Source organism: Silurus aristotelis (assembly GCF_946808225.1).
Source record: "Silurus aristotelis genome assembly, chromosome: 25".
NCBI classification, from domain to species: domain Eukaryota; kingdom Metazoa; phylum Chordata; class Actinopteri; order Siluriformes; family Siluridae; genus Silurus; species Silurus aristotelis.
This window is the reverse complement of record NC_139598.1, coordinates 9796199-9811962: the sequence shown is the minus strand read 5'-3', so window position 1 is coordinate 9811962 and position 15764 is coordinate 9796199. Positions and strand designations below refer to the sequence as shown.

The 15764-nt window shown below is 39.2% G+C and overlaps 1 protein-coding gene across 1 annotated transcript in view; it reads left to right on the top strand.

Annotated features, from left to right (window-relative positions):
- Positions 1–1500: 1500 nt before the first annotated feature.
- The window catches only part of dnajc13 (DnaJ heat shock protein family (Hsp40) member C13), a 112483-nt gene continuing 98219 nt past the window's right edge, over positions 1501–15764 (top strand). The window contains 2 exon segments of the mRNA XM_083529779.1: positions 1501–2255; positions 8745–8825. Of these exon segments, the coding sequence (XP_083385905.1) occupies positions 8758–8825 (68 nt within the window). The 5' untranslated portion in view covers positions 1501–2255; positions 8745–8757.

The window sequence follows — 15764 nt, the reverse complement described above, 5'->3', positions numbered from 1 at the left end:
GTACCCTATTGGCTAACGATACCTGTGGCGGTTGTTGGTAACCCGGGCTTTGACCGATTCGGTATGAATTTCTCTTTCATCATCCGGCATATTTGATTTGGTACATGTTTTACGCTGGATGCCCTTCCTAACGCAACCCTCCCCATTTATCCGGGCTTGGGACCGGCACTAAGAGTGCACTGGCTTGTGCAACCCTAATGGCTGAGTTCTTGAATTGAAATATATGGAGGTCAAAATAATTGTTTTTAACAATTTGAAAATATATATTTTTAAATATATTTTCAAAAATATATAAACAAAAAAAAACCCCCAAAATTATATTCTTTGGCCATTTTTTGTAAATTTTTAAATAAATTTTTAAATTTATTGAAGAAGAACATAAATTTAAAAATATGACTGTGCCTCATACTCCTTTCTCCCTAAACCACAAACCTAAATCACTAAATCACTTTAATTTGTACTGTCAATATCTGCCATACGTATCCATCCCATCTAGATTCATGTATATACATATATTTTTCATATTTTCTATATTTTATACTTTTTTATATATCTACTTATCCTTATTTTTTCCCCTTATATTCTATTCCTTTTTTCATACTTAAATGTCGGATGTCGTATAAAGCATTTCACTGCATGTCGTACTCTGCGTGTATGTGACAAATACAATTTGAAATTGAAATTGACCTAATTTGGCTTTTTTGCAACCCTAAAACCTACAAGGAGAATACTTCAGAGGAAGTCACCTAAATAATCACGGTTCAGTGACCTAATGATTTTTCTTCTTCTTCTTCTCCCATTAGGGGTCGCCACAGCGGATCATCCATTCAGGATCCGCTCCATCCTCAGCATTCTCCTACCCATATACCCCATGGCCCTCCTCTGCACATGTCCAAACCATCTCAATGTCCCTGCGCTGTCCCGTTAATAAACTCGTTTCTAATCCTGTCCATCCTCGTCACTCCCAACGAAAACCTCAACATCTTCAAGTCTGCTACCTCCAGCTCCATCTTCTGTCTTTTACTCAATGTCACTGTCTCTAAACCATTCAACATTGCAGTTCTCACCACAGTCCTATAAACTTTCACATGATTTTTTTAATAAAGAAAAGATTTACATATATTTTCAGGAATCAATAATTTTTATTTATAAAATATGGGACCCTTTAATTATTTATTTTGAGCAGAAAGTATTCCTCTTTGAAGAAACTTAAGACATACCCTATCCCCTCTACATTAGAATTTTAATGTTGTTACATGAATACATCATATATTTGTTTGTTTAATTTATTTATTTTTCATCTTAAACTTTGTACTGTTACAGTATGTGGGAATAGAAGTTACTGGGCAAAAAAAAAAATTTAAACTGCATTTGGAAGTGACTGAACAATTACTATGTACAATGTTTGAATAAAAATTAATGAAGAAGAAAAAAAAAAAAAATCTGTCGCACATCTCTTAGGTCTTTAGCAAGCCCTTTAACCTTTGCATCAACCAAATGAGATTTTTTTTTATGTAGCATGTGTCAATACTGATGAGACTGCATGTTTTAAGTGTAAACTATATGACAGAGCCACTGATAATTACTAAAATTGAATGTTAATATAAACCTTATAAATCCTGGTCTTTCCTTATGCAGTAAACTAGGTGCTTCTCTAGCTTTCACCTCTGTATCAGTGTTTATAGTTCAGCAGGCTCGAAGTAACTTTTAAACATTACAACCATCATTTAAATCTCATAATCACCCCAATTGGCTAATCCTGTTTTCTCGACACAGCAGGTGTAATTTATTAAGTATAATAAATATTATAAATGTTAATTTGATTTCGATTACAACCCTTCACCTCACAAAAATGACCACAGTGGAGCAGGCAGATCTTCAATTCGAAGATCAAACGTTTTCCCTTGAGTTTACTGTGCTTACAAAGGCTCTCAATCAGCAGAAGACCTTTTGATTTGGTAGACGAGGGTGATAATCTAGGAGAGAATTTAGTGAACCCGCAGGTCGGTTTCCTAACAACTTCCTGTCTCTCCAGCCAGCTGACAGCCTCGTGACAAACTCGTGGTCGGCGCATGCGCAGACTAGCACTTTGTGTAAACTGAACATGGCGCCGTCCTGAGTTTTATTACTGAGAGAAGCGCAGTTGTCAATGCTCAGTGGCACAACACACAGACAAAGGACAGAAAGGTTGACGCTTTTTGGAACGTTGAGGGTGCTGGGAAGAAAAAAAAGTCGCATCTGGTATCAATACCCAGGTAAATGTTGCACGTACCTGTGCTCTCTTAGCTATGCTAACTAGCAGTATTTGATTCAGTGATGCAGGGAAGCCCGCTTGCAAATGCTATCTCTCTAAACTGGGTATCCGTATTACATCATTGTGTCAACATTTTGGAATGATGATGGGTGAATGACAATCCAGCCCCTCGGAGTATGTCTCAGCTTGTTTTAGTCATTGTATTTTTAATCCTAGCCGCTTGGAGGTCTGGCTTGTTACTTTTTATTTTAACGACATTCACCGGTTTAACGCCTTTAAGTTACACATTTGTATAATTATGTAAAACCCTTGGCATGTAAAGTTAATTAATAGTAACAATGCCATTGTATGATATTGCATGAATGCCATTGTATGAGAATAGGCCCGATTATCAACTTTTATTCACTCGACTGTCTGTTTGTTTAATTTGCTACTGGTAGTTCTTCTTTAAAGTGACTGAATACCGTTCGTTTTTATATTGCGTTTATTTTTATGCTAAATGCCTAGTTTAAATTATACTCGCTGATTAATGCTAACGTTGATATTTTGACAAGATAAAGTTGCGACAGCGCCCCCTTTGCTTTCCTGCCGTAGGGTGTAGAAAAGATTTACTAATCTGAAGATTTTTTTTTTAAATTGTCATAATATTGTATAAAAGTAATACAATCTACAAAGGTGATTTGCTTTCCAGTTCTGGGATTGAGATATTAAGGTTATATGTTGTAAGTGCTGTCTGTGGCTTTTTATTTAACAGTGATCATTGATGGTGTTTAAAAAAATCTGTTGTAAGTTTACTTTTTGTACAAAATAAAGTGTAATTTTTTGACATGCTTTGGTCATCTGCAGGCTTCAGGTATGAGGGTCTGTGTATGAAGTCGTGACCCAGTAACCGGTTGAAGTCTGTCTGTTCATATGCAAAAAATCAAGTAGTGTAAATGATCACGTAATTCAGGCTTTTTTGATTTCTCTGACTTCTTTTGGAACTTTGATGTCAATCTGACTGTTGTTAAGAGTATGATAGTATGATACAGTATATGATAAAAGGCTGTGGACACAAGATGTGCCAACCAACATTAAAAAAATACCTAAAGTAAAGTAAAAATTGTAGTGAGTAAAATTATTAGCTTGTTAGTGTCTACTAATTTATGCCACTCCTTTGTGTGTGGGGGTGTTTATAAACCCTGTAGTAATGGCAGTTTTACTGCATGATGCAGTTCTTATTGATTCATGCTGAGAGCTGGGGGAGCTTGGTCACCTGACACCCTTCTGGAAACCTTGACTGTGCCTGAAATTATTCTGCTATACTAAACTACAGACAGATGACAATTTAAAACAAAGGAAAATATCTACTCCATACTGCTACAACAGCTTTGATGAAGATTGCCATTGGTTATACAAAGTCTCTCAAAATCTAGTGGGGCGAATAACACTTTCTATTTACATAATTCATATACAGTGAGGAAAATAAGTATTTGAACACCCTGCTATTTTGCAAGTTCTCCCACTGAGAAATCATGGAGGGGTCTAAAATTGTCATCGTAGGTGCATGTCCACTGTGAGAGACATAATCTAAAAAAGAAAATCCAGAAATCACAATATATGATTTTTAAACTATTTATTTGTATGATACAGCTGCAAATAAGTATTTGAACACCTGTCTATCAGCTAGAATTCTGACCCTCAAAGACCTGTTAGTCTGCCTTTAAAATGTCCACCTCCACTACATTTATTATCCTAAATTAGATGCACCTGTTTGAGGTCGTTAGCTGCATAAAGACACCTGTCCACCCCATACAATCAGTAAGAATCCAACCACTAACATGGCCAAGACCAAAGAGCTGTCCAAAGACACTAGAGACAAAATTGTACACCTCCACAAGGCTGGAAAGGGCTACGGGGAAATTGCCAAGCAGCTTGGTGAAAAAAGGTCCACTGTTGGAGCAATCATTAGAAAATGGAAAAAGCTAAACATGACTGTCAATCTCCCTCAGGCTGGGGCTCCATGCAAGATCTCACCTTGTGGGGTCTCAATGATCCTAAGGAAGGTGAGAAATCAGCCCAGAACTACACGGGAGGAGCTGGTCAATGACCTGAAAAGAGCTGGGACCACCGTTTCCAAGGTTACTGTTGGTAATACACTAAGACGTCATGGTTTGAAATCATGCATGGCACGGAAGGTTCCCTTGCTTAAACCAGCACATGTCCAGGCACGTCTTAAGTTTGCCAATGGCCATTTGGATGATCCAGAGGAGTCATGGGAGAAAGTCATGTGGTCAGATGAGACCAAAATAGAACTTTTGGCTCATAATTCCACAAAACGTGTTTGGAGGAAGAAGAATGATGAGTACCATCCCAAGAACACCATCCCTACTGTGAAGCATGAGGGTGGTAGCTTCATGCTTTGGAGGTGTTTTTCTGCACATGGGACAGGGCGACTGCACTGTATTAAGGAGAGGATGACCGGGGCCATGTATTGCGAGATTTTGGGGAACATCCTCCTTCCCTCAGTTAGAGCATTGAAGATGGGTCGAGGCTGGGTCTTCCAACATGACAATGACCCGAAGCACACAGCCAGGATAACCAAGGAGTGGCTCTGTAAGAAGCATATCAAGGTTCTGGCGTGGCCTAGCCAGTCTCCAGACCTAAACCCAATAGAGAATCTTTGGAGGGAGCTCAAACTCCGTGTTTCTCAGCGACAGGCCAGAAACCTGACTGATCTAGAGAAGATCTGTGTGGAGGAGTGGGCCAAAATCCCTCCTGCAGTGTGTGCAAACCTGGTGAAAAACTACAGGAAACGTTTGACCTCTGTAATTGCAAACAAAGGCTACTGTACCAAATATTAACATTGACTTTCTCAGGTGTTCAAATACTTATTAGCAGCTGTATCTTACAAATAAATAGTTATAAAATCATATATTGTGATTTCTGGATTTTTTTTTTTTGGTTATGTCTCTCACAGTGGACATGCACCTACGATGACAATTTCAGACCCCTCCATGATTTCTAAGTGGGAGAACTTGCAAAATAGCAGGGTGTTCAAATACTTATTTTCCTTACTGTACGTCTTCAGATTAGCTTTCAAATTCAATTAATTTGACAAGCTTTAGAAAGGTGTGTGCGTGCATAGGCTTCCTATATATATATATATATATATATATATACATATACATACACATATATATACATACAGTGGGTACGGAAAGTATTCAGACCCCCTTAAATTTTTCACTCTTTGTTATATTGCAGCTAAAATCATTTATGTTCATTCTTCTTCCTCATGAATGTACACATAGCACCCTATACTGACAGAAAAACACAGAATTGTTGACATTGTTGCAGATTTATTAAAAAAGAAAAACTGATATCACATGGTCCTAAGTATTCAGACCCTTTGCTGTGACACTCATATATTTAACTCGGGTGCTTTCCATTTCTTCTGATCATCCTTGAGATGGTTCTACACCTTCATTTGAGTCCAGCTGTGTTTGATTATACTGATTGGACTTGATTAGGAAAGCCACACACCTGTCTATATAAGACCTTCCAGATCACAATGCATGTCAGAGCAAATGAGAATCATGAGGTCAAAGGAACTGCCTGAAGAGCTCAGAGACAGAATTGTGGCAAGGCACAGATCTGGCCAAGGTTACAAAAAGATTTCTGCTGCACTTAAGGTTCCTAAGAGAACCGTGGCCTCCATAATCCTCAAATGGAAGACGTTTGGGACGACCAGAACCCTTTCTAGAGCTGGCCGTCCGGCCAAACCGAGCTATCGGGGGAGAAGAGCCTTGGTGAGAGAGGTAAAGAAGAACCCAAAGATCACTGTGGCTGAGCTCCAGAGATGCAGTCAGGAGATGGGAGAAAGTTGTAGAAAGTCAACCATCACTGCAGCCCTCCACCAGACGGGGCTTTATGGCAGAGTGGCCCGACGGAAGCCTCTCCTCAGTGTAAGACACATGAAAGCCCGCATGGAGTTTGCTAAAAAACACCTGAAGGACTCCAAGATGGTAAGAAATAAGATTCTCTGGTCTGATGAGACCAAAATAGAACTTTTTGGCCTTAATTCTAAGCAGTATGTGTGGAGAAAACCAGGCACTGCTCATCACCTGTCCAATACAGTCCCAACAGTGAAGCATGGTGGTGGCAGCATCATGCTGTGGGGGTGTTTTTCAGCTGCAGGGACAGGACGACTGGTTGCAATCGAGGGAAAGATGAATGCGGCCAAGTACAGGGATATCCTGGACGAAAACCTTCTCCAGAGTGCTCTGGACCTCAGACTGGGCCGAAGATTTACCTTCCAACAAGACAATGACCCTAAGCACACAGCTAAAATAACGAAGGAGTGAATTCACAACAACTCCGTGACTGTTCTTGAATGGCCCAGCCAGAGCCCTGACTTAAACCAAATTGAGCATCTCTGGAGAGACCTAAAAATGGCTGTCCACCAACGTTTACCATCCAACCTGACAGAACTGGAGAGGATCTGCAAGGAGGAATGGCAGAGGATCCCCAAATCCAGGTGTGAAAGACTTGTTGCATCTTTCCCAAAAAGACTCCTGGCTGTATTAGATCAAAAGGGGGCTTCTACTAAATACGGAGCAAAGGGTCTGAATACTTAGGACCATGTGATATTTCAGTTTCTCTTTTTTAATAAATCTGCAACAATGTCAACAATTCTGTGTTTTTCTGTCAGTATGGGGTGCTATGTGTACATTCATGAGGAAGAAGAATGATCCTAAATGATATTAGCAAATGGCTGCAATATAACAAAGAGTGAAAAATTTAAGGGGGTCTGAATACTTTCCGTACCCACTGTATGTATGTATATATATATATATATGAGAGAGAGAGAGAGAGAGAGAGAGAGAGACACACACACACATGTTTTTGTGCAAGGATCTTTAGATAGCCACATCTACAGTTCTGTGAAAAAGTATTTTCTCATCTTTTTGCATTTTTTTTCACACTTAAATGATTCAGATCATCAAGCAAATTTGAATATTACATTAAGATAACCCAAGTAAATGCTGTTTTTAAATTATTATTTCATTTATTAAGGGAGAAAGATGTCTAAAGCCTAGTCCTATGTGAAAAAGTAAAATAAATAAGGGGCAAATGCTTTTTCTCCGTACTGTATAAGTTTTTGAACACTAATTCCAGATCATTCTGCTTTAAAAGCCCTCACTCTTCTTAGAAGGCTTTCTACTAGGTTATTGAATGTGGCTATGAGGACTTGTCTGTTTATTCATAAGGCTTTAGTGCATTCATTCTCCATACAGATACATCATTTTCCAATAGTAACACACATCTTAACATTTATGTGGAGCTTCTGCTATATAAGTCCCTTAGTAATTTATTATTATTTATCCTATGGCCTGTGGTGATAATGCAGCATAAGTAAAAAAGAAGACTAGAAAGTTTCTCTCCATGGATCTTCCCACTTAGTCCAGGCCTGCCCCTGGATAGTGTTCTCTTCGATTGGAGGCAACTCTGTGCAGCTGGGGATGGTTTCTCATCAATGCCTTGGGTGGCTCCATTAAATTCCGGAGTAAGAACTTGAGCTTTTGAGGATGGATTTGGACTGTAATTAATGTCGACAGCCTGCTACACTGACTCAGGACTACAGTTTGCTTTTGATTATCATCACTGTACCCCACAACATCGTATATCTGTAATAAATGGACAAACGGTGCAACCCAGATAAGGAATGGTACCCTCTTGAGTCTGGTTCCTCTCAAGGTTTCTTCCTTATGCCATCTCAGGGAGTTTTTCCTTGCCACAGTCGCCACCGGCTAGCTAATCAGGGACAAACTTACTTATAGAGAACATCTTGTACATTTTTATCACCACATTATCTGTGTAAAGCTGCTTTGAGACAATGTTCATTGTTTAAAGCGCTATACAAATAAAAATTAATTGAATTGAATAGAAATGTTTTGCATCAGAGTTTCGTTTGTATTGACTTCGCGTGTCCGTGTCCAACAATAGTCTTCCAGCATAGATGTACTTCACATTCCCTGGTAGCATTTCTCTATGTTGGCAATGTGTTAGTCATACCTTTTAGATACATTTTAGATAAATTGGCTTTAGTACTATTTATTTATTTTAATTTTTTTTGTAAATTTAAACAAATCCATGATCTCTTATAGGGCGCAAAAAAGTGATTACAAATACATTTTGTTTCATATTTAGCTTGAGAAATTAGCTCCAAGTTGGGCTGGGTAAGCTTTTATTCTCATTACTGGTCTTTTAAATATTTTTTTAAACAAGCCACATTTATCAGCTTTTATTGAAAGAGTGAAAGGTCGTACAGTACCTATAAATGGTCAATTTATCAGACAATAAACATTTTCAAATATTAAATATCAGCAAATTGTAGTCTTTTGGCAGATTTGTGCTTTTAGTTTTATAAACTGTGGATTATCAAAAATCTCTTTTTTTTTTTTTTTTTTTTTTTTTTTTTTTTTTATTGATTCTTTTTTATGCACAGACATTGCCAGAAGATGAATGTCCTCAAAGAGAATAAAGACTTGGCCTGTTTTTACACAACCAAGCACTCCTGGAGGGGGAAGTAAGTAGCCTGTTTCTTTTACCTCTTTCTAAATGCACGGCTTTAATTTCATGTCTATCAGAATGGGACTATGCTATAAAAAACTTGTTTTGGCTTATTTAGCCTACAGCCTATGGCATGATCAAACACTAGGCCTGGCCTGCACAAATGCTGTACCCCAATCCAAGAAAGTTCTTGTATGCAGTGAGTGTAAATCATTTTAAGTAATCTTCAGTCATTTTGACATCTCTAAGAAATTATCAATGGTATCTGACACAAAATGTAAATGTGCTTGCTAAAGAAAAATAAATAAATTGATGGGGTCTAAAAATCTTTTGGAAGAGACTCTATATGTATCATTCATTCATTCATTTTCTCCCGCTTATCCGTAATTCGGGTCGCGGGGGCAGCAGTCTAAGCAGGCCCCCGCCTCCGACTGCTGCCCAATCCTCATAGCACCGTCCCTTACGGTCCCTCCTGCAGGTGGTGAGCCCACGGGAAGGCCGCCCCACGTCACTCCGACGTCACGGACCTTGATATTTCCCTCGTAAGGGACCACTCATATATATATATATATATATATATATATATATATATATATATATATATATATATATATATATATATATAAAAAAACATGCATTTTATTTGCCAATTTGCTTTTTCCAGTCTTAATATTTTATAAGTATTATAACAATAATCACTTCGTCTGTCTATCTATCTATCTATCTATCTATCTATCTATCTATCTATCTATCTATCTATCTATCTATCTATCTATCTATCTATCTATCTATCTATCTATCTATCTATCTATCTATCATATAAAAATATAAAAATATATACTATGTACAGTGGGTACGGAAAGTATTCAGACCCCCTTAAATTCACTTTTTGTTATATTGCAGCCATTTGCTAAAATCATTTAAGTTAATTTCTTTTCCTCATTAATGTACACATAGCACCCCATATTGACCGAAAAAAACTGAATTGTTGACATTTTTGCAGATTTATTAAAAAAGAGAAACTGAAATATCACATGCTCGTAAGTATTCAGACCCTTTGCTGTGACACTCATATATTTAACTCAGGTGCTATCCATTTTAGTCTGATCATCCTTGAGATGGTTCTACACCTTCGTTTGAGTCCAGCTGTGTTTGATTATACTGATTGGACTTGATTAGGAAAGCCACACAACTGTCTATATAAGACCTTACAGATCACAATGCATGTCAAAGCAAATGAGAATCATGAGGTCAAAGGAACTGCCTGAAGAGCTCAGAGACAGAATTGTGGCAAGGCACAGATCTGGCCATGGTTAAAAAGCAATTTCTGTTGCACTTAAGGTTCCTAAGAGCCCAGTGGCCTCCATAATCCTTAAATGGAAGACGTTCGGGACGCTAAGAACCCTTCCTAGAGCTGGCCGTCTGGCCAAACTGAGCTGTCGGGGGAGAAGAGCCTTGGTGAGAGGTAAAGAAGAACTCAAATATCACTGTGGTTGAGCTCCAGTGATGCAGTCTGGAGATGGGAGAAAGTTGTAGAAAGTCAACCATCACTGCAGCCCTCCACCAGTCGGGGCTTTATGGCAGAGTGGCCTGACGGAAGTCTCTCCTCAGTGCAAGACACATGAAAGCCTGCATGGAGTTTGCTAAAAAATCACCTGAAGGACTCCAAGATGGTGAGAAATAAGATTCTCTGGTCTGATGAGACCAAGATAGAACTTTTTGGCCTTAATATTAAACGGTATGTGTGGAGAAAACCAGACACTGCTTATCACCTGTCCAATTCAGTCCCAACAGTGAAGCATGGTGGTGGCAGCATCATGCTGTGGGTGTGTTTTTCAGCTGCAGGGACAGGATGACTGGTTGCAATCGAGGGAAAGATGAATGCGGCCAAGTATAGGGAAATCCTGGAAGAAAACCTTCTCCAAAGTGCTCTGGACCTTAGACTGGGCCGAAGGTTTACCTTCCAACAAGACAATGACACTAAGCACACAGCTAAAATAATGAAGGAGTGGCTTCACAACAACTCCATGACTGTTCTTGAATGGCCCAGCCAGAGACCTAACTTAAACCCAATTGAGCATCTCTGGAGAGACCTAAAAATGGCTGTCCACCAATGTTTACCATCCAACCTGACAGAACTGGAGAGGACCTGCAAGGAGGAATGGCAGAGGATCCCCAAATCCAGGTGTGAAAGACTTGTTGCATCTTTCCCAAAAAGACTCATGGCTCTATTAGATCAAAAGGGTGCTTTTACTAAATATTGAGCAAAGGGTCTGAATACTTAGGACCATGTGATATTTAAGTTTTTCTTTTTTAATAAATCTGCAATGTGTGTATGTATATATGTGTGTAAAATATACATATAAAGGCCTGCAACTAACGATTATTTTCATAATCGATTAATCGGACAATTATTTGTATCAAATAATCAGATATAAATCTAAAATGTTTTAATTAGATGTCTTGCTTATTATAACTATTAAAAAACAGTAATTCAAGGTATTTATGTATAAAATGTACTTAAAAAATTTTTAAGTCCACATATTAAGTTTAACTACCGTATTTTCCGGACTATAAGCCACTACCGTATTTTTTGCACTATAGGGCGCACTAGACTATAAGGCGCACTGTCAATGAATGGTCTATTTTCGGTCTTTTTCATATATAAAGCGCACTGGACTATAAGGCGCATTAAGCGAAAAAAAAAAAGATAAGTCAGTCAGTCAAACTTTATTAAACGCGTTCACAATAACTCTCAACATTATTCAAACGTTAATGAGCGTATTCGCAATAACTACCAACCTTGTTCAGTTGTAACACGTAAAATACAACACAATACACTCACTTTTTCAGTTTATTCCTCGTCCACAAATCCTTCAAATTCTTCATCTTCAGTGTCCAAGTTTAACAGTTGGGCGATTAGGGCATCCAACATGCCCGAATCCCTCTCGTCATTATCCGAGTCAGTGTCGTTGCTGTTAGCTGGCAGTTCAGTGATGATTCCAGCCTTTGTGAAAGCTCGGACCACAGTTGAGACTGATACCTTAGCCCAGGCATCCACGATCCATTGGCATATAGTGGCGTAAGTCGCCCGGCGTTGTCTCCCTGTCTTGGTGAATGTGTGTTCGCCTTCTGTCATCCACTGCTCCCACGCAGCTCGCAGTTTAACTTTAAACGCCCTGTTGACACCAATATCTAGCGGCTGGAGTTCGTTAGTTAATCCACCTGGAATGATGGCAAGCTCCGAATTAGTTTGCTTCACTTGGTTTTTGACAGCATCGGTGAGATGGGCGCGCATGGAGTCGCAGATCAATAGGGACGGAGATTTGTGAAAAAAGCCATCCGGTCGACCTGACGTAAATTTCTCTCAGCCACTCACTCATCTTTTCCTCGTCCATCCAGCCCTTTGGGTTAGCTTTGATGATGACGCCGGCTGGAAACGTTTCTTTTGGCAAAGTCTTTCTCTTGAAAATGACCATGGGTGGAAGTTTCTGGCCATCAGCCTGGCAACTGAGAACTACAGTGAAGGATGACTTCTCGTTCCCTGTGGTGCGTATAGACACCGTTCTGGTCCCTGTTTTCTCCACAGTGCGGTTCACGGGGATATGAAAGGTGAGGGGAACCTCGTCCATGTTGGTGATGTGCTCTGGCTGGATCTTCTTTTCAGCGATCTTGTTTTTGCAGTATGCGTGGAAAATGACCAACTTTTCTTCGTAATCTTTTGGCAGTTGCTGCGAGACGGTAGTTCGTGTGCGGATAGAGAGATTACGTCTTTTCATAAAACGAAAGCACCAAGAAGGACCGCCTCGAAAGTCATTGATATTCATGTCCCGTGCTAACGCTGTTGCCTTCAGTCGATTAGAGACTGTAGAGACGCTTCTACCTGCTGCTCTCTGTTCAATAACCCACTGTTCTATTTTGTCCTCTAACTGTGGCCATCTCGCTTTGTTCCCACGGAAACTCTGTGTGGTCTTCTTTACTTGGTGCAGGTCATCTTCTTGCTTCCTCCACTTCCGTACCATTGATTCATTAATGTTGAATTCTCTCGCAGCTGCTCTATTCCCATGTTCTACTGCGTGACTGATAGCCTTGAGTTTGAAGTCCGCGTCGTAGGCGTGTCTTTTGACAGGTGCCATTTTGGGATCCTTATACACACACTGTAATATTATGGTGAAGCACAGTATGTATTACTCCGCGACGCTCCTCGCTACGGTAGCCGTAATGCTGCAAGCGGTGCGGCTTTGTAGTTTACCAAAGTCGTACAAAAACATTTTGACTTAGCGCCGTGAGCGCCTTGTACCACACAAAATCGCCTAGAGGTCAGTAAGCAAAACCAGAATTAATCCATATATACGGCGCTTCGGATTATAAGGCGCACTGTCGTTTTTTGAGAAAATAAAGGCTTTTAAGTGCGCCCTATAGTGCAAAAAATACGGTACTTTTTTCCCACGCTTTGAACCCCGCGGCTTAAACAATGAAGCGGCTAATTTATGGATTTTTCCTGGGTTTTTCCCGGTTTCACAAACTTCAAGCCAAAAAACTGAGCCCCATAACATTAGACCAATGAAATTGCCTAACGGGTTAACGTGAACGAATGAAATTCTCTATATCAAATCGAGCGCGCTCCCACTTAATTGGGCCGCACGACATCACAAATATGGATGAGGTTCCTCTAATGTTTGACCTGCCACTCACTCGGACTGTCCACAGGAAATGCGAATCATTCGTCATGCTGAAAACAACCGGGCATGGAAAAAACGCACTTCACCTGTGTTCTGAGCTGCATGGCTTTGGGAGAAAAGCTTCCATCGATGGTGATTTTTAAACGCACGACGATGCCAAAAGATAAACTCCCGAAAGAAATTGTTGTGAAATGAAAGAGGAAGACAGTGAACAATGACTTTCTTGGTAGGCTACTGTTTAGATACAAGCCGTGTAACACGCACTGTCTTTCATTAAAGCCTGTGTAAAGTTCATTAGTTTCAATGTAGGCATATATATGCGGCTTATAGACAGGTGCGGCGTATTTATGTTTAAAATAAAAATCTTTGTAAAATTCAGTGGGTGCGGCTTATATTTGGGTGCGCTTAATAGTCTGGAAATTACGGTATCTTTAATTTAGACATTTTTTATAAAGCTTATAGTAGCTGCTTGTTGAGGAGTGCATGGGGGATTTCTCCTTTGAACAATTCCACTTATAATGGGTTGTTTTTTCTGTAAAGTTACAGTTTGTGTAAATCATAATTTGTATTTTTTTTTATTATGCAGATGGCAAATTGACAACCATGCTTTAAAATAATCAATATAAAATATAATACAACATTGATTTGACAATTTTTGTTGAAAAAAAGTTGTACAATAATTAAATGATATATGCATAAATTAAATATACAAACATAGAAAACAAGCATTTGAACGTAGGAAAGCCGCAATAAATCGTTTGAAAAGAGACTTTTATTATCCATTATTAGTTGTTGCAGCCCTAATAAATAAATAAATAAATATATATATATATATGTAATCCGGTATTACTGCGTGTGTGCGTGTGAGACTGCGGATTATTTTCTGATGCTCATTTCTACGTTTCTTTGATTAACCCATAATGCTGTTGCCAAGAAAAATAAAAAAGCATGAGTTTTGGAAACCTGTCTGTGCTTATATGATTTGTGTTGCAACTGGAGTTAGCGAGCTCTCCCATGACCCAGACTCACCGCGCTACAACGGCTTGTATCTAACCTTCCTTTCACAACTACCGTATTTCTCTCGGGAGTCTATCTTTTGGCATCGTCGTGCATTTAAAAATCAACACCGGTGAAGTTTTTCTCCCGATGCCGTGCAGCTCAGAACACAGGTGAGGTGCGTTGTGGTTTTTATTTTTTGTTTTTGTTCTTCCTCCCCATTTCTGGTCGGAAATATCATTTGGTCTAATGTTATGGGGTTCAGTTTTTTTGGCTGTGTGAAACCGGGAAAAACCCAGGAAAAATTCATAAATTAGCCGCTTCGTTGTTTAAGCCGCGGGGTTCAAAACGTGGGGGAAAAAGTAGCGGCTCGTAGTCCGAAAAATACGGTAAGTACACCTCAGACATTTTAGCAACTATTTTAGAATATGTTCTCAAGGGACAATACTATAGAAATTAAACTTGGATATATTTTAGAGTAGTAGCAGGCTGATGGAGGCAATGTGATGCTTTTAGCAATGTTTTGCTGGGGAGTCTTGGGTCCGGCCATCCATGATGATGTTACTTTGACATGTTAAACACCTACCTAAGCACTGTTGCAGACTATGTTCACCCTTTCATAGAAACAGCATTCCCTGATGGATGTGGCCTCTTTCAGCTGAATAATGCCCCCTGCCACAAAGCAAAAATGGTTAAGGACTTGTTTAAGCAGCACAACATCTTGGCCATGCCTTGATGGGTCAGAGCTTTTATGGTAGCAAAAGGGGGACCAACACAATTTTAAACAGGTGGTCATAATGCTAAGCCTGACCTATATACATTATCTCGCAAAAGTGAGTACACCCCTCACATTTCATCAACCATTTTAGTATATTTTCTCAACTGACACTACTATATAAATTAACATTTTATATATTTTAGAGTAGTAAATATAGAACTTGTATAGCAGTATAAATTTACTGTCCTCTAAAAATAACTTGCAGCATTAATGTTAAAATAGCTGGCAACGAAAGTGAGTACACCCTACGTGATAACAGCTGTTTGTCTTTTAACCATCCAAAGACGTCCTATTTGTCATGTTCATGTTTTTGTCTGCTTGACAGGACTATACGAATTTGTGTATCTTGTTAAATTGTGGTGCTTTGAGTATAATTATCTTATTGATCCACTGGATGTTCAACATGGCACCTCATGGCAAAGAACTCTCTGAGGATTTGAGAATTAGAATTGTTGCTCTTCACAATGATGGCCGAGGCTATAAGAAGATCAGTAACACC